This window comes from Podarcis erhardii (assembly GCF_964252035.2).
Source record: "Podarcis erhardii genome assembly, chromosome: 16".
Lineage (NCBI taxonomy): Eukaryota > Metazoa > Chordata > Lepidosauria > Squamata > Lacertidae > Podarcis > Podarcis erhardii.
This window is the reverse complement of record NC_138514.1, coordinates 21064442-21084212: the sequence shown is the minus strand read 5'-3', so window position 1 is coordinate 21084212 and position 19771 is coordinate 21064442. Positions and strand designations below refer to the sequence as shown.

General features: G+C 45.1%; 2 protein-coding genes across 2 annotated transcripts in view; one reads left to right on the top strand and one right to left on the bottom strand.

Annotated features, from left to right (window-relative positions):
- The window catches only part of JAM3 (junctional adhesion molecule 3), a 42030-nt gene extending 29036 nt beyond the window's left edge, over positions 1 to 12994 (top strand). The window contains exons 6-9 of the mRNA XM_081843232.1: positions 3943 to 4042; positions 4153 to 4282; positions 6397 to 6451; positions 7717 to 12994. Of these exons, the coding sequence (XP_081699358.1) occupies positions 3943 to 4042; positions 4153 to 4282; positions 6397 to 6451; positions 7717 to 7752 (321 nt within the window). The 3' untranslated portion in view covers positions 7753 to 12994. The remainder of the gene's footprint in view (positions 1 to 3942; positions 4043 to 4152; positions 4283 to 6396; positions 6452 to 7716) is intronic.
- Positions 12995 to 14657: 1663 nt separating this feature from the next.
- Positions 14658 to 19771, bottom strand: part of NCAPD3 (non-SMC condensin II complex subunit D3) — a 46202-nt gene continuing 41088 nt past the window's right edge. The window contains exons 33-35 of the mRNA XM_081843055.1: positions 17083 to 17157; positions 16909 to 16969; positions 14658 to 15775 (exon numbers count right to left, since the gene is read on the bottom strand). Coding sequence (XP_081699181.1) covers positions 15664 to 15775; positions 16909 to 16969; positions 17083 to 17157 — 248 coding nt within the window. The 3' untranslated portion in view covers positions 14658 to 15663. The remainder of the gene's footprint in view (positions 15776 to 16908; positions 16970 to 17082; positions 17158 to 19771) is intronic.

Genomic DNA, 19771 nt, shown 5'->3' with positions numbered 1-19771 from the left:
CGAGGCTGGCAACGGGGAGAAGCGATCTTCTCCCCGTTGCCGCCCCTTGCTTCAAAAGAGGTCCGAGGACAGCGGGGAAGACGCACTGCGCTTCCCCGCTATCCCCGGAGCTTGCGGGGCAGGCAACGGAGGGAAGCAATCTTCTCCCCGCCGCCCCTTGCTTTAAACAGGTCCGAGGACAGAGGGGAAGGCGCGCGGCACTTCCCCTCTGTCCCCGGACGGTCTCCATAGGAACGCATTGATTGATTTTCAATGCATTCCTATGGGAAACCGTGCTTCGCAAGACGAAAAACTCGCAAGAAGAAAAAACTTGCAGAACGAATTAATTCCGTCTTGCGAGGCACCACTGTAATGCTATTAGCCTGTTCAGACATTCACTGAAATGGAAATTTTCAATGAGGAGTGGGGTCCTTCACCTTTACCTTTACCTATGATGCTCACAATGTTACAAGTAATATGGCTGATGTGCATAAATGTGTACCCAGACATACTTGATTTGCACAATCATTTTTTTTTCTTGGAAAATGAGTTTCAGAGGGACTGTTTAATTAACGTATTTATTAAACTTAATAGTCGCTTCTCACCCCAAGGTCTCCAAGCCACACCCACCCACCCACAATACCATAAGGGAAGGGAAGAATTGGGGGGGAAGGGTTGTACAATACATCATCAATATATTGCCTAATGTTAACATTTATGAAAGAACACACCCGCCATACAAACTACGCTCAGATAATAAACAAACAATGCTCTGACCCACTAATTAGCAGATAAACAACTATTTTATTCCCTTTTTAACCTCCTGCTCCACACATAAGGCTGGTTTCAGGCCAGCTATTGCAAATCAGCTGTGGGTGGGTCCAGGATCCTCCTCCAGGGATACTCCAACATCTTTCCACTCCCTCCAGAGGAGAGCTGTAGCAAAGCAAAGCAAAGCAAAGCAGGAAGATGGTAGCAACTCTTTTTCCTGCTTTGCAGTTGGTCTGGCTTAAGTTTTTGCCTGTTTAAGGATGGGTGTGTTCAGCTGCTTTCTCATATATGGGATGGGAAGTTTGTACATTTATGACTGATGGTTCATGGTTGATGATATTTGGAAAAAAACAGTCTGCTTCTCTATGCCTGGTGACAGAAACTTGAGGCCAAGCGGGGTTGTTGTTTTAACCAACCACCTGGCCTCGAACATAGATCTTTCCCCACAATATTTTTTAAAAAATCACAGAAAATTGGGCAGCCAGCCATTTTAATAGTGCCCCCTCGTGCATTTTAGAGGCACCTCAGTTTGTCCTATAAATCCAAAATATATTTTTACCAGGTGCTTTATTGCACAACGTATCATTTGAGTGTGCAAGGGAGCACAGAAGCTTCAAATCCAGAGGCAAATTAGTATCATTAATAAGAAATATGCTTATTCTTAAGAAACCAGCTTGTTTCAAGCGCAAAACCTAAAATATATTATTTCTCGGTGGCTGCAAATTCATTTCTGACTGAATGACGGTATATCGTGTTGCCGTCCACCTTTTTGGGATGGTAGTTAAGAACTTTAGAAATAGCACAAATCGCTAGATTAACAGATGCTGGGGGGCGGGAGGAGAGATTATTTCTGTAGAGTTTTTTCCTTTTTCCAGAAATCGTTACCTTTTTAATGCGTACCAGAACGCATATTATAATGCTGCAAGACTGGGTGCTGTTATATTTTATGTAGAATCCTCGTTCAGAAATTAAAAAGAAAAGAAAATCTGTTTCTAAAAGAAAGCTCTTTGTACTAATGGCTTATTCTTATGGTTTAGGTCAGCCTTTTACAGACTGGTACCCTCCAGATGTTGTTGCACTCAGGCCCTTTCAGCTCTACCCAGCCTGGCCAAAGAACCATATAGGCACTCAAGTTGCTGCTTTGATGGCTGTCACTCAGAGCAGTGTTTCACTTTTGGAGAAGGGTCATATCTCAGTGGTAGAGCATCTGTTTTGCATGCGGGAGGCACCAGGTTCAAGCCCCGGCATCTCCAGGTAGCGCTGTCTGAAACACTGGAGAGATGCTGCCAGTCAGTGTAGACAATACAGAGCTAGGTGGACTAGGGGCATGAAAAAGTATAAGGCAACTTCCTGTGTTCCTAATGGGAGCTGGTGATGGCAAGCTGGCCAAACCTCAGCAATAATGGCTGATATACATCACACTTGGGGTCTGGAGGGAACTGACAGGGCATTGCCTTGGTGGCTCATAGTGAACTTTTATCTAGTCCAGTATTCTGCTTCAAACAATGAGGACTCCCTGCCCCAGCAGATGCTTTGTGAAAGCTCACAAGCAGGATGGCAAAGACCAGCTATCCTCCTCTGTTATTTGTCCCCAGCATCCTGGTATTTGTAGGTAGACTGCCTCTGAGCATGGAGGCTCTGTTAGGCTATCATAGTAGCTAAACGATAGTCCATCCCTCCACTAGTTTGGCCAGTCCTTTTATTTGTAAGTCGTCTATGATCACACCTGTTACCTCATTTTGTGGCAGCGACTCCCATAAGTTAATTGTGCATCAAATAAAGGGGGAGAAAGGTTTCCTTAGTGCCTGCCTGTTTCATTGGGTTACTGTTGAGTTCCAGTCACTAACAAGAGAGGAAAAAATGCCCTCACCGCCGGCATTCATTTTCTCCATTTTACTAATTGATGCTATAACTCCACTAGCATTTGTAGCGGAGCACCTTTTTCCCAACGTTGCACACGAAGAGAGCGAAGGAGCTGCCAGCCTCTCTTTGATCTTTCCCTCCTTAAAATGTTCAGTAGTTCTTCCAAGTGCTAAATATAGGTACAAAACGTAGGAGACACTTCTGTCCCTTCAGCAGGCACTCACGATGTCCTCTGCCAGCCTCAATTTACACTTTGGCAAGAGAGGGCTTCCTCAGCAGTTTTCTGCCAGGGGAGAACCGGTTGTTGGTTCGTTCCTGGACCATCGGCCTAACACAGCATGGGGAATGCTTCCATTATTCATATCAAGTAGAGACAGTCAAAGTGCCAGGTCATTTCTGGGGCTCCCTGCATTCCATGGACCTGGCAGGATGGGGGAATGTTCTGTATTCCCTGCAGATCGGCTTCTTATGCTCTCGGTCTCAGCCCCATCAATTTTTATAATGGTGAACTTGAGTGGCCACTGAGAAGCAGGAGGGAGGCATCACCAGCAAGGCTCTGTGGAACCCAGAGGTTTCCAGAAGTACAAAAACTGGGGAAAGCATCTGACTGATGACTAAGCATGGTCAGTAGCCCTGGAATGTTCACCTGTCAATTGGAAAAGAAAACCAGGTGTTGGAAATGGAATGGAGTGCCTTGGAAAGGGGGTACAGCTCAATGTCTGGATCCCTGAAAACGAATGCTCCCATTAGGAGGAAGGGTACACACTGCCACATTCTGTTTCAGGCCCTGCTTGTAGCTTCTAATTCTCTAGGTAGAGTTCAGAGCCAGTTTACGCATTCAGAGGGGGAAAGGCATGTGGTGCAGACATCTGGGACCGTGCCATTTCAGAATGCAGATTGGGGGGGATATTATAGGTATTACTCTGTCATCCATAGGCATGCATTGTGCTTTACAAAATGCAAGAGGACAGCCCATCCTGGTATATAATTCAGTGCAGTGGGGAGATGAGAAGAAGGAAACGGAGGCAAAGAAAATGGGAGGGGTATGCATTTATTTCACGCTCTTCATGTAGAAAATGTCCCTGTATGCAGAAAGCATGCTAGGCTTAAACCTTCCTCTCTTTTAAGTGCTGCTTTTTCTACACGCAGGGAGTTTTTTTGATGGAAGGAGCCTTCAAATATGTGACCTCCCCCCTCCAACCACCCCCCACCCCATTCTGAAAGGGTCCAGTCTCATAGAATGTACTGTACAAGAAACACACTGAGTGCTTGGGGAAAGCTTTCATAAATACCACCTATTACTGGGAATCACAACTTGTATCCGTGCAGGTCTTCAGCGAAGTGCAAAAAGGAGACACGGGCCGTTACACCTGTAGAGCGACGAATGCCGTGGGTGATGCCTGGTGCGAGGAGATGGAGATGGAAGTCTGTGAGTCTAGGAAGTGGGGCAGGGGTGGTTTTTTGCTGATGTTCAGGATGCAGTCTTTCCCCTGCAAATAGGGAGGGGTTGGATGTTCATGGCTGTCTTTTCTCCTCCAGATGACCTTAACATTGCTGGGATTGTTGGAGGGGTCATGGTGGTCCTCGCTGTCCTCTTGCTGACTACAGTGGGAATCTGCTGCGCATATAGGAAGGGATTATTTGTGAACAACAAGCAAAATGGAAATAGGTAAGCCTAAGCAACTGATTCCTCATCTCACTGCTTTCCCCCCCAGGTGATTTTCTCTCAGCAGAGGGAGCGAAAGACCATGTGATTAAAGCCAATCTGCATTCACACATGGGACTGGGTTGCATGTAAGGCCAACTGCTTTAAAGAGCAAATGCCTCAAATCTGGTGCAATGAACTGAGCGCTCATTACACAAGGTAAAAGAATTCTAACAAAGGAGCACTCCCAATGGCTGCAGGACAGTCAGCTCACATAGGCCTTTTGACAGAAGCACAAGCACAAGCACAAGCAATGGCCTACTCTCCCTACTTTGAATGGAGAGAAACATTAAAGGAAACAGTCCTTGGCAATATTGCTACAGTGGTACCTCTGGTTGTGAGCAGGATCTGTTCCGGAGGCCCGTTTACAACATGAAAAGAGTGCAACCCCAGCGGCGTGTCTGCGCACACGCGGGTTGCGATTCACCGCTTCTGCGCATGCGTGTGACGTCATCTTGCGTTTCTGCACATGCATGAGCGGCAAAACCCGGAAGTAAGTGTGTTCTTCGGCATGCAGGAAGTCTCAGGTCCAGTTCAAAGAATCTCTAGTTTAAAAGGATCTGTTTGCCAGCTGATGGGAAAGGTCTCTTTCTACTTGAGAACCCTGGGGAGACACTGCCAGCCAGAGCTGGCAATACTAGGTTAGGTGGACAAATTGTCTGACCTGTGATGAAGCATCTCCCTGTGAAGCCAGTACCAGCCTTGTTCTTTGGGTGGGTGTTCACATTCCTTCTTCAAAAGAAATGGGGGTGATGGTGATTTTCGAAGCTGGGGGATAAGCTCTGACTGTAGCAGGTTTGCCCATCCTGAGAGAACCAGGGCTTCTGGAATGCTGCAGGTCAGGATGTGGGGATCACACAAGTGAAATGAGGCAGGATGGAGATGCAGGGCCCATTCTCAACAGGGCCTCTGTGCCCCTTAATCTATGCCTGTGCAGTTTTGAACCATGGCTTCTGAACACAGGAGTTTTAACTTACTGGCACTGGGCAGAAACCTTGTGCTCAGACGCCTGACTTCTTCATTTCTGTCATCTGGTGCTCAGCTTTCCCGTTACTGCATCTGCTGGGTGACGTGAAATGAGGCAACTTTCCTGCGACCAGCTGCAGTAGCGAGTGAGCCCAAAGGGAGCAGATGGCTTAAAATTAGTCACAACAGGAAATGACACCCGAGGAAAAGGAAGACCCTGGGGCAGTGACCAGAGAAAGATAAAGTTGTTCCCATCTGATTTGTTAAAACTGACTCAGGCTTCCGAGCTGCCGGGGCTTAAGAGTTGGAGATCACCCGTACTCTTAGAGCAGCCGTTGAAGTGCTCCAGCTTGGGTATATCTTCAGTTCGATGTTTCTGTTTAATTTCAGAGCATATACATAACACAAAGAGCAGGAAGTGTGTATTATTTGGTTTTATAATCAATACTAAGACAGAAACAAACTCTTCTAAACTCTCTAAAAAGTTGCTTTCCCCAGCTGTTCTCCCATGATGCAGCTGTTTGAAGGTGCAGGTCTGCTGAGAGTGAGGCACAAATGAGCCCACTGTGCAGAGCACACAGCTCAGCAAGGTTGTTCTTGGGTTAGGGAGCATTTTCTCCTAGCCAAATGCCAAACTACCAAACCACCAAGTTCTGCCTGAAAGGCGGGTTAGTGCCCACAGCTTTCTTTCTCCTTCCCGTCCCTCCCAACTTCACTCCTGTAAGCATTTTGTCTTGCCTTCTCCTTGGACTCCTTTAGTATTGCGCCAAATGGGCATTCTCAGAATTCATGTCTGCTTATTTCAGTGCAGTGGAAAGAAACTTTGGCCCTTTCGATTTGCCATCATGGGGAAACCTTTTTGGACCTCCTGGCTTGTAAGAGTTCAAGCCGCAGCTACAGAGCACGGTGCTTCCTTTCTGAGCCCCAAACCAGCCTATGCATTTTACCCTGCGGCTTTGTAATGTTCCCTGCGATCTCTTCTAAATAAATACATAGGTAAAATCATGTGAGGGAGCACACACACAGTCCTCCCAGCAGCAGATGCTTGAAAACCAGTGATCTAAGAGCCTTCTTTCCACGCCGCGAGTAAATTGTTTATTCCTTGTTTCCAGCTACAAGACTCCAGCGAAGCCAGACGGCGTGAACTACATCCGCACAGATGAAGAGGTAAGAAGGTCCCCCGGGGCCCAAAGTCAATAGATAAATTTGAAATAGGTTAGATCTCAGGGCGATGCATTCACTGCGGCGTTTGAGATGAGCCAGGGGAGGCAGCTCCAAATGGTAGATAGACGTTGGTGCTGACTTTGGAGGTTGAAGCTTCCTAATTCAATGCTGCTTTTATATATATTTAAAAGGCACCCTCTCCCATAATGCTCATTTAATAATTAGGGCAGAGTTCCAGGGCTTTGTGCCCTCTGGATAAACAAATTCTATGTTTCCATGAATTCAACTGCTGGACTGGGAAAAGGTGGATTCTGTGACCTGTATAAATTAAGAAAAATTGGCCTGATTTGCATATTTGTTTCTTATTTATAAATTATGTGTTTCACTGAACCCCACCCAGTTTTGCATGGTTTTCAGCCTTTGCTAGTAGTAGGTGAGAGAAGGCAATGAGCTGCTTTCCTCCAGAGTTATATAGATTAAATAATTATATCCTGAGTTATTTTGTTTGCACAAGGTGTAAAGGTTCATTGCATGCAACTTTGGGCTTTTTAAGTGCAGAATAGATGTGAATCCGGGCTTCCCTTCGAAGTGGAATTATTTAGCTTCACAAGGCAGAACAAAGCACCTTGAAAGTTAAATGGAGGAAGCCAGGTCCCTGCCCCAAGCAGCTTGCAATTTAAATCTCAATGGTAGGGGAGCCAACAAAAGAAAGGGAGGAATGTGAGCGAGTGCCGTTAACAAGCACCCTTCCTGCCCATGCACAGCTTGATCTGGTTGCCACTTTCCCATCTGTCTGACCTTCTCAGGCAGGTGAGAAAAACAAAATATCTACCCTGCAGCAGAAACACACAGGTGGCTGCTTTAAGGAGCCCTGGAGTCATTCAGAACCACAAGCTAAAAGGTGAGCTGCAGCCGCCTTCGTATGACTCCACCTATAGGAAGAGGCCAGGGAAGTCTCAGGAGATTGTGCTGGTTGGAGCACTACATGTGGCAGGTGTGAGTGGGAGGCCAAGGAGGAGGAAGAACAGAGTGCTGCTTTCTTGACTCCATCGCCTCCATTCTGAAGCCACAGGGACCAAAGGGATGTGTGGAAAACCCAGAACCCCTCATAAGTCTTAAGTGTAGGATACAAAAATGCCCTATAATGACTCTGTTTCATAGAATGACTTTGTTTTAATTTAGGCTTGGGCCAAGCAGTTGCAGGAGGTGTACCCTATAGAACTTCTATACCCCCCCACCTGAAAACCTTTCTTGTTTCTCCATTCCAGGGTGACTTCAGGCACAAGTCCTCATTCGTGATATGAAATGGCAGAAGAAATCTGGATTTTGCCCATCAGCAAGAATGGAATGTGGCTAGAACCTCCTTCTGGAACTCTTTATGAAAGAGCAGATAACAAACGGCGTGTGCATGGATGCGCTTTAGAGGAAAACCGAACAAATCGCCCATGCGCGCGCACACACTCACACACACTCACACACGTGTGCATACCTGATTTTTATTTTTTGGCCAAAGTCAAGCGATGATTTCTTTCTTTCTTTTTAAAAATAACCAAACCAATCTCTTCCCTGGAAAGTGCCATGTAGATCAGCACAGTTCAGACCCTGTGGACAAGGAAAGGACCTTTGGCAGGAGAAAAAACGATTCCCGAAAAGTATCCGTGGGACCACGTTCCTCCATCATTCCTCCATGCCACTGGAGGCTGTGGAGCTGCCTCCTGCCAGCGTTTTACAGACTGCCAGGCTACCAGCACTTAAAAGGGGAAATCTTAGAAATGGGCTTATGCTACTTCCTTTTCCATTTCTTCTCTCTCTCTTTTTTAATTCACAGAAGTGTTAACAATGGCAGTAGAACGAAATTCTGCCTAGAGAGATCAGAAAGGCCCCACTCGCCAGCTAAGCATCTGGTGACCTGATGCTTTGAGTTGGGATCCTGCGCTCTCGCAGCAGCTGCGTTGAAAAGCACAGAAGCAGTGTGTGCTTTCATTTTCCTAAAGCGCAAATAACGGAAACAGCAGACACTTCCAGAGCCCCCCAGAAACTACGTTGCTGCCAGCCAATTGCTGTAATTCTTGCCAACGGTGTCCGCTTATTAAACATGCACACAAGGCACCAATCAACACATGGAGATGGCAGGAATTCCAGGATGGTGCCATAGGATGCAGTTCCCATGACAATACACACTGCACAAATAGGATGCCATGAGTCTTCTGCCATCAAAGCATCCTAGGGTTTAGGAGGCTACCATAGTCTTTATTGATGTCTTTTGTACACCATGCCCTTTCACAAAAGTACTCTTGGCGTGGGGCGGCACCCTCTCACGAGTCTAGATATATACAAGCCGCATTCCTTGCTGAGGCTTATATGCTCTTGACACTCTGCTGTGATTTTCTTCTGAGTCAGTTGCAATCCTCCATTATGTCTAGGAACAGGCAGTGAGGAAGTAAGTGGGACAGCCATTCCCTTCTCCCCACTGAGTGTTCGTTAAGGTATGACAAGTTATTTCATTGTCGTAACTTTATGCTGGCGGAGAAGGCAGATTAAGAGGCTGGGATTTGGTGTAAGATAGCCATTCCTCTGATCCTACACCGTCTCTGGCTAATGCCTCCTCACCTTGTAGTTGACAGTTGTCATGCCATCACCACACTTCACTGTAACAGCTTAATTTGGGCTTAGGTGATGGACATCAGATTGTAGTTCTGGCAGTTAACCTCTGTATCAGCAATGACAGAACTAAGTGAATGATTCTCACATTGAAAAATAGCATGCCGTCGGGAAGGTTAGGCGAAAATCCTTCTTGTTGACATTCTAGTTTTCTCTGTGCGGGGTGTTTTATTCTGTATGGTGGAGCATCTGGTCATTTGAGCCACCCCTACCTGTATTAGGAAGTGGTATGGCGCACACATAGGTGAACCACCTCGCCTTGGAGTTATCCAGGTGTTAAGGGTTTTCTTGGTGATGCTGCCTCCAGCCAGCCAGTGTAACTTGTGGATTCAATTATCACGTTGTTAGAAAGGCTGGGATTTGGAGGGTGGTGTTGGCAAAAAATATATATATGCGTGTGTGTGTGTGAATCTGCTTTAACTGCTTGGGAGGATTCTTTGGTCATTCCATCTTTTTTATTATTCAGTAGTCTAATCAGATGGTGCATGGTCAGCTCAGCCTTGTGAGTTTCCAGTGCCACAAGTTGGTGGGGTCATCCTGCTCCCCCATCCCCGGTTTGGCATCTCCAAATTGAGGTTTTGCCCACAGCAAAATTCCCAAGAAATCCACATGAAGCAGGATAGAGTGGAAAAAAGAAACTTTGCCGAATTTCCCATTCAATGTCTCCGCAATGTTTCAGCTATTTTCAGGCCAGCATGAGAACATTTCTTCCTCATTTTACATCAAAAATCCCCCTGTGTGCATACAGCACCTAATCCCGCTAATCTGCATTAAGCAATCTTGCCTGTTGTACACCCCTTTCCATGCCAATCAAAGCATACAGGTGCTTCCCTGGACAGGTAAGCGCAAAGGCCAAACCTTCTGTGCAGCAGGGCTGAAATTCCAACTTGCTACCAAGACTGAGGGCAAAGCATTTCTACCGTTCCTCCTTTTGTAGAATTCCGCATTCTAAAGTTTTTGCAAAGATATATTTTGATTACTTAAAAAAAAGTGGGTAATGTTTCTATTTAAAATGTAAATAGGTTGGTAGGCCAAACAGTGTTTAAGTAATAATGTAGCTTTTTTGAAAAAAGGCTTCTTAGGTTTTGTTTAATGACAGGTGGGAGATCCTGTGCTGATTCAAACCATATCAGTATTGTTAACAGAGCACAGAAAACTGTAGAAGACAAGGAAAGTGGACAGCTTGTTCTCTTCCTGTTTCCCTTTATTTGGGGTTGGGGGTGGTTGGGGAATAAGACATATTGTAATCTGCAGGAAGAATTGCTTTTATCTCTCAGTATTTCTGCTCTTCCTGCAGCAACAAAATGGACCAGGATGGAAGGAACTGTACAATTAGTTGCAGGAAGGGAAGTGTTTTATCAGATGGCAGCCTTTTGATGCGTCACGCCGAACGGACAGGTTTGTGGTAGAACGTGGCATTAGAAGGAAAAGCCCCAAATGTGGGCAAGACCTTTGGCACACCCAGGGCAGCTCTAACCCTTTGGATGTTCCCTTTGAATCCTGGACACACGTAAAAGCAAAAGAAGAGGAAGAGTTGCCAAATGAATCTGTTAAGTTTTAAGAAGGCTAAAGCCGCCTCTTGGTCTCATGTGATTCATTCAGTTTCAACTCGAAAAAACTTGGGTCACAAATTAGAAAAGGAGGTTGGTTCAGAAAGTACACAGGGTCCCCCCCCCCCTTTTTAGCAGTAATGATGGGGGCTGCCAACACATCTAGCTATAAGCTGATAATTCCGAGTTTCTTGCCATGTTTTATTCTGCAGTCTGGAAGGGTGCTGTGGGGCCAGTCATTGTTCTGCAAGAACAATTTCCTGCCGTGGGGTGGGGGTGGGGAAGAGGGGTAAGCGCGTGTTTCTTCTTTTAAAAAAAGCATAGCATACTTTTGCAGCAACAACAGTGTTTTTCAAGTACCAATTTTATGGTCTTAACTTTGGATGCAGACAGTATTTTATATTATTATTGCATTTTTTGATTTTTTTGGACTGTTTTGTGTTTCCTTTGTTCATGGTCTGTATTAATCTGCCTTGGAATATCCGAAACGGCGAGTGGATTTTTCTTTTCTTTTCTCTTAGGGTGTGTGTGTGTTTAAAGAGAGTTTGGAGATGTCATTGATGTGTTTCGTTTCTTTGCAGGGGCCCAGATCCCTCCCCTCTCTTTTCAAGCTAAGGTGGCAACAATAAAGGGGAAGCTGTACCAGGGCATTTCACTGCCGCTATCTTGTTTTGATTTAACCATGGCTACCTCCAAGAGGCATTCAACCAAAGCATAATTTTCTTCCACTGCCGAAATGCTTCCCCCCTCTAAACCTCAGTGATAGAATAGGGTTGCCTTCAGAATCAAAACAGCTCTCCTTTCCACTTTTGTTTGTTCATTGTGCTGCTTGGCAGAGAGCAGAGCAAAGGCTTGCGGTATTATAATTTATTAGAATGAATTGAAATGAAGGGCTAGCACCACCCACCTTTGAGACATGTCTGCACGACTCAAGCCCATCTGGGATTAGCAGTCATGATTTGCAGGCTAGGAAAATGGTAGTTCTGCAAGAGGGATAAGGTCTTAGCACAGGGATGGGGAGCCAGTCGGGTCCTCCTGATTCTGTTGGATTCTAGCTCCTTTTAGCTCCAGCCAACATGGCAGTCAAGGATGATGGGATTTGGAGTCCCAACAGCACCTGGAGGGCTACAGTTTCTCTCCAGCCCCAAGCAGAAATATAGTTCATCCCCTTTGCAAAGCTGCCACTGTAGGATATTGGGTAGCTGGTGCCTAGGTATAAGGGGAACATGGAGGTTTGGTTCTCAGTAGGCTTGGGAGCAGGGAGAGGATACTCTGTTAAATAGCAAGTTGGGGGATTCAGTGTGTGCTATCAGGGCACCTGGCTAAGGCTGAATTGGCCTTGGGTTCAGTTCTTTTAGTGCCGCCACTTTGCACACAAAATTGCAGAATTTTGGATGGTGCAGTTTTAAGAATGCAGTTGGAGAAACTATTTTCGAATGGTCCTCTGTGGCTTAAAAAAAAACAAGCCACCACCAGTACAGATAATGAAGTCTCACCTAAGGAGGAAAACAATGCAGTTTGGTATACGCAGTTAACTTTCCACTTAGGAAAGTGGTTTTTCCCTTTTAAATAATGAATGAATTTTTCACTTATACTCTGAAATGCTACTGTCCATCCTACCACCTCTCAGGACCATACTGTCCCATTCTGCAGCAGGTAACTATGCACCCCCATATCATGCAAAAGGAGGGGGTAGAGTGGGGGAGCATACCACTTCAACCTGCAGGTGGTGAGGGGGTCATTTTTTGAATGCTCTACTCCACACCGAGCATTCAATAATTTAGCACTTAAGGAAGAAACGGTTCATACGATCATTTCCTCGAGATGCTTCCTTTATAAGCATGCACTGTGTTTTAGATGGAAGACCGTTAAAAATGTGACCCTGCTAGCTGCAGTCTAAAGTGGCACAAGCCTGCCTTTTTACCACCATAATCTGCTCTTATACAGGAGAGTTGGCTGTGGTTGTTGCCTTCAATGAAGTGTTCTTCCAAAAGGTGAAAAGCGAGAAAGACCTAGAAAGGAGGGACCGATTATTCATCTCCTTTTTATTTATAACACGGGAGTTTCTTAGATTGAAGTCATATCAGTTGATCCAGTTTTGTCACATAGATGGGTGCTTGAAAGGCTGATTCCTCATTTTACTTGGATACTCCACCCCTGAAGAAGAACATGACTATTCTGGGTTCAGAAATGTACCAGTGGCATCTCTTCCCAGGTCAGGGGTGTCCGCCCTTGAAATAGCTTCACAGAATTCATTGTAAATATTTGACAAGTTTGTACTAATGTGTTGCATTTAACTTTGCCAAGAATGTTTTACATAAATATAAGAAGAAAAGGTGTGTGTAGTAGTCTTTTGTTGTGGTTTGGGAAGTGAGGTGGGATGAGTTCTCTGCAAATAAAGGGTGGTAGACACATGGAGGTGCTTTTGGAGGGGTGGGAGATGGTTTGCTGCTGAAGCCACCCAGGGGTTGTGTGAACTTGTTCAGCAGGTTCCTGTGTAGAATTAAATATTACCTAGCATTTGGGTGAAATCTGTACGAGACAGATGTTAGAGGAGTCTCACTAGGTTACTGAAACCAACTTAGCACAGCAACTCTCCCAGAAGGACAACTGACCTTTCTTTGTGACAGTGTTCCCTTGGGGAGGAGGCTAACTTCACTGGACTGCAGCAGTGATGGATTGCTTGTACGTATGAAGTCAGCACCACAGACACAGCTTTGGGCAGACAGCCTGAGAGCAGCTGGGCTGCAAAGACGGGGTTACATGATGAAACACAGGGTTATATATACTGTCGCTGTTTAAAACCTCAGCGCCACATGTCTTCTGTGGGTAGGACAGAGGTATATAAATGCTTTAAATAAACAAATGGACATTAAAAAAAAAGATGCCAGAAAGCACACCACAGTTGAACTAGCATTTGTGTGTTCAAGGGGTGGTCTGCATGGAACAATCTGCAGTCCATACAGATTCGAGTCAGATTTTTTTAAAAAAGGTTTGTGGCCCATAGTTCCGCCTTCTCTCTATCGCCCAATAGCATTTCTCTATCTTCTCCATGCAGAGGGCCTACCACCTGCTTGTTCTTCCTCTTGCTTTGAACATAGCTGAACAAATCTTTATTATTAGCTTTGGCCTGCCAGGCCTTCGCCCTGCAACTGTTAGCTACTTGTGTATATTCTCCCTTTGTGATTTCCCCTTTCTTCCATTTCTGATACATAAATTAGCCTCTTAAGCAATTATGGAATCTAGCTGCTAGCACAACAGAAGGCTGGGGCAAAGCTGTCGCAGCAGGTGGAATGGAAGGCAGAGAAGCTCCTCCCACACCAAGAGGGTCCAAGTCATCAGCCTAACCCGATATATAAAGCAAGGCAGGGACACAATGCACAGCTGGTAGCCTCCACTACTGAAGGAGCATTTCTGATGCTGGATGGGTGGTTAGTATAATTTCTCTGTATTGACAGTGCTTTCCCCTAATGCACACAAGATCCAAAGTAATTCCAGAATAAACTATGCAAAAGTTGCACAAAACTACACAGGTTAAATAATCCAAGTTCCCCCTCTAAGCAGACAGTTCCAAACAATTTCATACAGGCCAGCTTTTACCAATAGGTCCTTTATGCCAGGTTTCTTGAGCAGCTGACTGGCCCCTATGAGTTAGAGCCAATGCTGAACTAGACTAACCATTAGTCTAACCTTAAAAGACCCTTTTCTTCTTAGAAAGTCATGCAGTCAACCCATCTGGGAATTTAAACATAGTCCTGCCCTTTTACATTTGACCCTCATAACAGTCATGTTTTCAGACCCCTCTTATAAGAACTATTTCTAAGTAAAATGCTCATAACTTTCAGAGCCTCTTGATCGAGATAGTCTTCAGATATTACACTATTTACATATGCAGGAAACAAATGTATTAGAGAAGGCAGCAAGCGAAAGGCTCAAACAAGTTACACACACACACACTCTGCAGATAGGTTTTCAATCAAATCAAATACTTGAACATGTAAGCTTAGCTCTTATTTATTGTGCATACAATCATAACCAAGCCTAAGTTAAGAACCTGGCTGGAAGCCAAGAAATAATTATTAAGATAAGAACAGGAAGGTTGTGTATACACAAAGTTATTCACATGCTGTGGTTATTTGAATAAAGCTCTCTTACCAAGTTTCTTCTCCAGGAATGGCTTTGGCACAAGTCTTCAAAGCCCTGTAGGTCAAATTTGGAAATGAGGCACCTAGTTTTGCTCAGATCCCAGAAGGCTGTGGCCCTTGGTCCTTTCTCCTTGCACCCCTTTGCTGGCTAGGGCTCCTTGTTCTAAACAGAGGACAACACAGATTCTCCTGACTTCTTGACATTTGGACTTTCAAGAGAGCAGGAGGAGCTCAGCGGGGAAGGAGTGCTCATGTATAGAAACTTCCTGTGGCTCTTTGGCTTTTTCATGGGGTGCATGGAGGGGAAGGATTCCGTAATAAGGGATGTCCAACTGCAGCATGGCACTGTTCACATGCATTCTTTCCATGGAAATAATTGCAAAGGCCTTCCCTGTAGTAGATGATCTGATCTGGACAAAGCATTTGTCCATGGAAGCCAAGTCTCTTTCCCATTTGACTCAACACTGGTATTACTCAAAAGGTGCATGTCCAGAAAGTAAAATGAGATAAAAACTGTGAAGGTAAATGCTTGAAGAAATATTTTTTGTGAGACAGTACATGTTGGTTCCTTGGCAGGAGCAACTCAGATGTGCAGCCCCACCAACCTGGATTCAACTGCCTCAATGACTTTTTAAAATTATTCCAGTACATGTATATAGAAGCTCAAATATATACAGAGTGTGCCCCAACCAGTGCAGTGATGAATTACTAATATTAACAGTATCAAAATAGACATTTATCATACAGCAATTACAAAAGCAAGCCGTGATCTTCAAATAGTCTCTTCAAGCCATTGCAGAGAGGATGTAAAACATGATCATGCTTCTTTACAAGCTGGGGCTATAGAAGGCAAGGGCTATCATTTGCTTGACAGCCTGGGAGTCTTGCGGCTGGACCTCCTCAGCCCTACACTTGAGGGGTTGCTTCTCCTCATTGGAGAGTTTATCTTCCACTGCTGAGGCTGCGGCAACCTACAAGTTGAGATGGAAAATAGTTTTGAAAAATAGGTTAAGTAAAGTAGTATTTAGAGCAGGGATGGGGAATCCATGGCCCTCTGCATGTCATCAGCCTCCTGCTCCCATTAACGCCAGCCTACATGGACAGAGGATGATGGGAGCTGTAGCTTAATTAACATCTCAAAGTACACAGGCTATCCATTCCTGGCTTAGTCATTCTGCACTACAACAGGAAACACAAGTTTAGTGTGCAGCGAAAATCTGCACAAAACGGGGGTCTCGCCAAACAATGGGGAATCAATCTGCTTTTGTTCAACGAGGAAAGCGAGGATTGCATCCATTGTTGGTCCTACCCAGAGCAGACCAAATGAAATGAATGGGCATGACGAGTTCTATTCTAGAAAATCGCTTGAATGCTGCTCATGTAAACAAAATCCCTACTTGCTGAAAACTAGAATGAGAGAGAGAAGGCTAGCCTAGAATACTTCTTCCTAACTTACTATATGACGGATAGAGAGGGTTTTGCTCTGAAAGATGGCATGTAGTAGTTACTTATTTCCAAGACTTTTGTGTACAGTTATTTTTAAAAAGAGAGTTATGGGAAGCACTCTGACATCTGTCCCCCAACTGCAGTTTACAGTGATATTTTCCACCAGCAAGCTTTGAAACAAAGGTCATTTGGGTGGCTTTCCGATGAACAGCACATTGACATCTTCTCTATTCAATAACCCTTTGCTGGCTGCACCACAAGACACAGTGTTTCACCACCATTTTGCAAAAAGGGCAGTTACCGCTGGTTTCAACAGTTATTCTTTCTGCCAGGGAGAAACAGCACTGGTGCCTGGGAATAAATTCTGTCTGATCTCCATTGCATGGAGCACAAGTGTTGGTTGGAGTGCAGAACTAGAACTGGGGGAGACCAGGTTCGAATCCCCGCTCAAATGCAAAGTTCAGTGGGTGACCTTGGGGCTGTTGCACTCACTCTATCAGACTAATACATAAAACGGCAGGAGGGTGTGTGTGAACTATGTGTGTCACCCTGAGCTCTTTGGAGGAAGAGTGGGACAAAAACATGCAGAACTACTGTTTGGCACAAGCTGATTTTGGGATTGCAGAGCTGCCCCAGCCAAGGCATCTATTATACTCACGGCGAATCTGGTAAAGGCAAGCAGATAATCTGACTTGGTGCCTCCTGGGCTCCTTGATCTCCTGCAAGTGGAATGGCAGAAATATTAATATGCCTCGGGTTTGTTTTTTTCTTTCTGTCTGTCTGTCTTTCGTTTCTTTCTATCTAACCACAATAATGCACAGCAGCAACTTACCTGCATCTGAAGCTGGTGTTTGGGTCTGGTGGATATAACTGACTCCTGACCCAAAGGTCACATTGTTAATAGTCTCTGGGGAAAAAACACCACAAAGTTTAGCACAAGCTCACCTGGACACTTAAGAACTGAAAGGAGTGTTGCGAGACGGGGGAGTGGCCAATACTAAACCCCTCCCTAGCAGCCAGACCTCCTCAGATTGCTATAACAAAGATGGGGGAATCAACCAGGTATGCAAACACCTAATTGCTCAGGGTAAGGGAAGGAAACAGTTTGAAAAATGGAAAATTCACCTCTTCTCCTTTAACTTCCATTTTTCAGGCTCCTGATATGCCATTCATGGCTTCATGGAGATTTGTGTGGGTAAGCAGGCTAATAAAATGTTTGGGTAAGTCAGTAGGTAGGTTTTGGGGAGGAACCATAGTCACATGCTTTGCCTGCACAATATCCCGGATTCAAGCCCTGGATGATAGCCGCAAGAGACTCTGGAGAGCTGCTGCCCATCTGAGTAGACTGTTTTGATTAGATGAATCAGTGGAATGACTGCACACCAAACTGCGTGCAGAAGCAGCTCTTTAGTTTCCAGAGAACCCAGAAGCAGGTTCAGAATAGTGGCACACAACAGGAGAGAGAGGATGGAAGTCTTGTAGCTGCTCATACATGTAACACCAATCTATGGCTTGGCATTATGTCCTAAGGGACTAAGTATCCTGGCTCACAAATAAACCTATGGTTTGTTTAGCCTAACTATGACTTGCTGTTCTGCCAAAAGTAAAAACACTTGTTTAACCATGGCTTGCTTGCATACTACACCCAAGGTACTCACCAGCCCAAAGAGGCACAAGAGCAGCTTGGAAACAAGCCAAACTGTGGCTTGTTTGTTCAATTCATGATTTGTTGAAGAAACAGTGGGTTGGCATGCACAGTGAGTTTTTGTTCAGGTTCTGTATTTTTCTCTCTGTGTCTGTTGATTGTTTTTTGGACCATATAGTTTCATTCTCATTTTAGGACCGGGGGACCCAGAGCCGGTGGGGCGATGACAGCTCAATCCTGGCCATCTCAGCAAGTAGTAATGTGACACACAGCTTGTGTCACTGCTAGGAAGCAAAGCTGGAATTTTAAGCCTTGGCCCCCAATGGGATTAACAGTCCCCTCCCTCCCACTCTCCCCAGCATATGTTGCTTAAATGGAGCATCAGTGCCAGCCCCCAGGCAGAAAGGAAGGCACGGTTTTCAAGGCTGTGTCATCCCAAGACTTTGCGCAAAGCTGACATTGGGAAGTTAAGGACATCTGGTGTTAATGTTGAGTCTATCAACTCAGCCAAGTCGGGGAGAGGATGGCACAGAGGGTCAGATGTCTGCAGTCAGCTTGCTGTGAATATCACAGCACGGCTTTGAAAAAGAGACACTCCTGGTCACCTAAGGTCTCAGGGCACGGTCTTTCCCTGACCTGTTGCAGATCACTTTTAGACTGAAGATAGCAGCAGATATCACAGAGCGTTGGAGCCCTTCCAAAATAAAGGCACAGGCTCCTGTTGGCTTCATGAGGATTTGGCTTCACAGAGTACTGCCTTTATCCCCCCCCCCCAATTATTATTTTTTGGGAACACATGCAAACGCGAATGCCCACCAGTTTAGGACAACTTGTAGCATCACACACAAACTTTATGACCCACTGCTTAAGGTAGTCAGGAAAGTGTTCATTCCACAATCCTGTGTATGCGAATAAAAAATTTGGGTCTCTGGGCACAGCATCCAGCATCCTGTGGTTCATCTTATTCTTTCAAAAGGTAAATTTCAAACCTTAAGTAAATGTGAAATCTTGCAAATCAGAATGGCGCCCATTAGCATTGCAAGTGGTCAGGGACATGACTTAGTGCCCTGCATGGCTCCTTCTTCTGCCATGATTAGGAAGATCAGGGTACAAAATACAGGTAATGCAGAAATAAATGTAAACTTGCAGCTTCCTTTCCTTCCAGCCAAAACTTGCAGACTGACTGTCACTAGGGACAGGCAGCGAACCAAATCACCTGAACTACCCTTTGCTGTCTCATCTGCCCAGTATGATTTGGGAAGAAGGGGAATCAGGAAGAGCTGTTGTCAACATGTGAACGAACACACATTTGTCAGCTAATGTCCTTTAGGAAGATGGAATACAATTTTGAAGTGGAGTGTGAAGCCAAAACACTGTGCTAGGGAAGGTACCAATGAGTGCAGGTCTAATGCTGGGTTGATCTACCAAGAAATGGTCATGAGGATTAGTGCTGAGATAATTGACCAGAAAAACATATATGCACATCAGGATTTCAGACCACTGAGAAAGAAAGACCATATACTAGGAATGGAGAAATCTGTCCCTTCAGATGCTGCTGGACTACAACTCCCATCATGCCACCACTGGCCGAGTCTGATGGGAGTTGGAGTCCACAGATGAAAAGAATGGTGTTCATTCACCATGAGCTGTTACTGGTGGACGCATCGTAGGAAGGGATTCATGACTCTCTTAAAGTAGCTATTTGACTCCCTGGTTGGACTCTTTGTTGTTATGAACTGTGTGCACTGAATTTGTAATACACTGCCATTTTCTACCGTTGCACTTGCCAGGTTTGGTTTCTTTTCTTTGCAAGGTTGCAGTGGAGTGCAATTTTCCTTTTGTGTTTTCTTTATGCTTGACCAGAAATGGCAGGGCT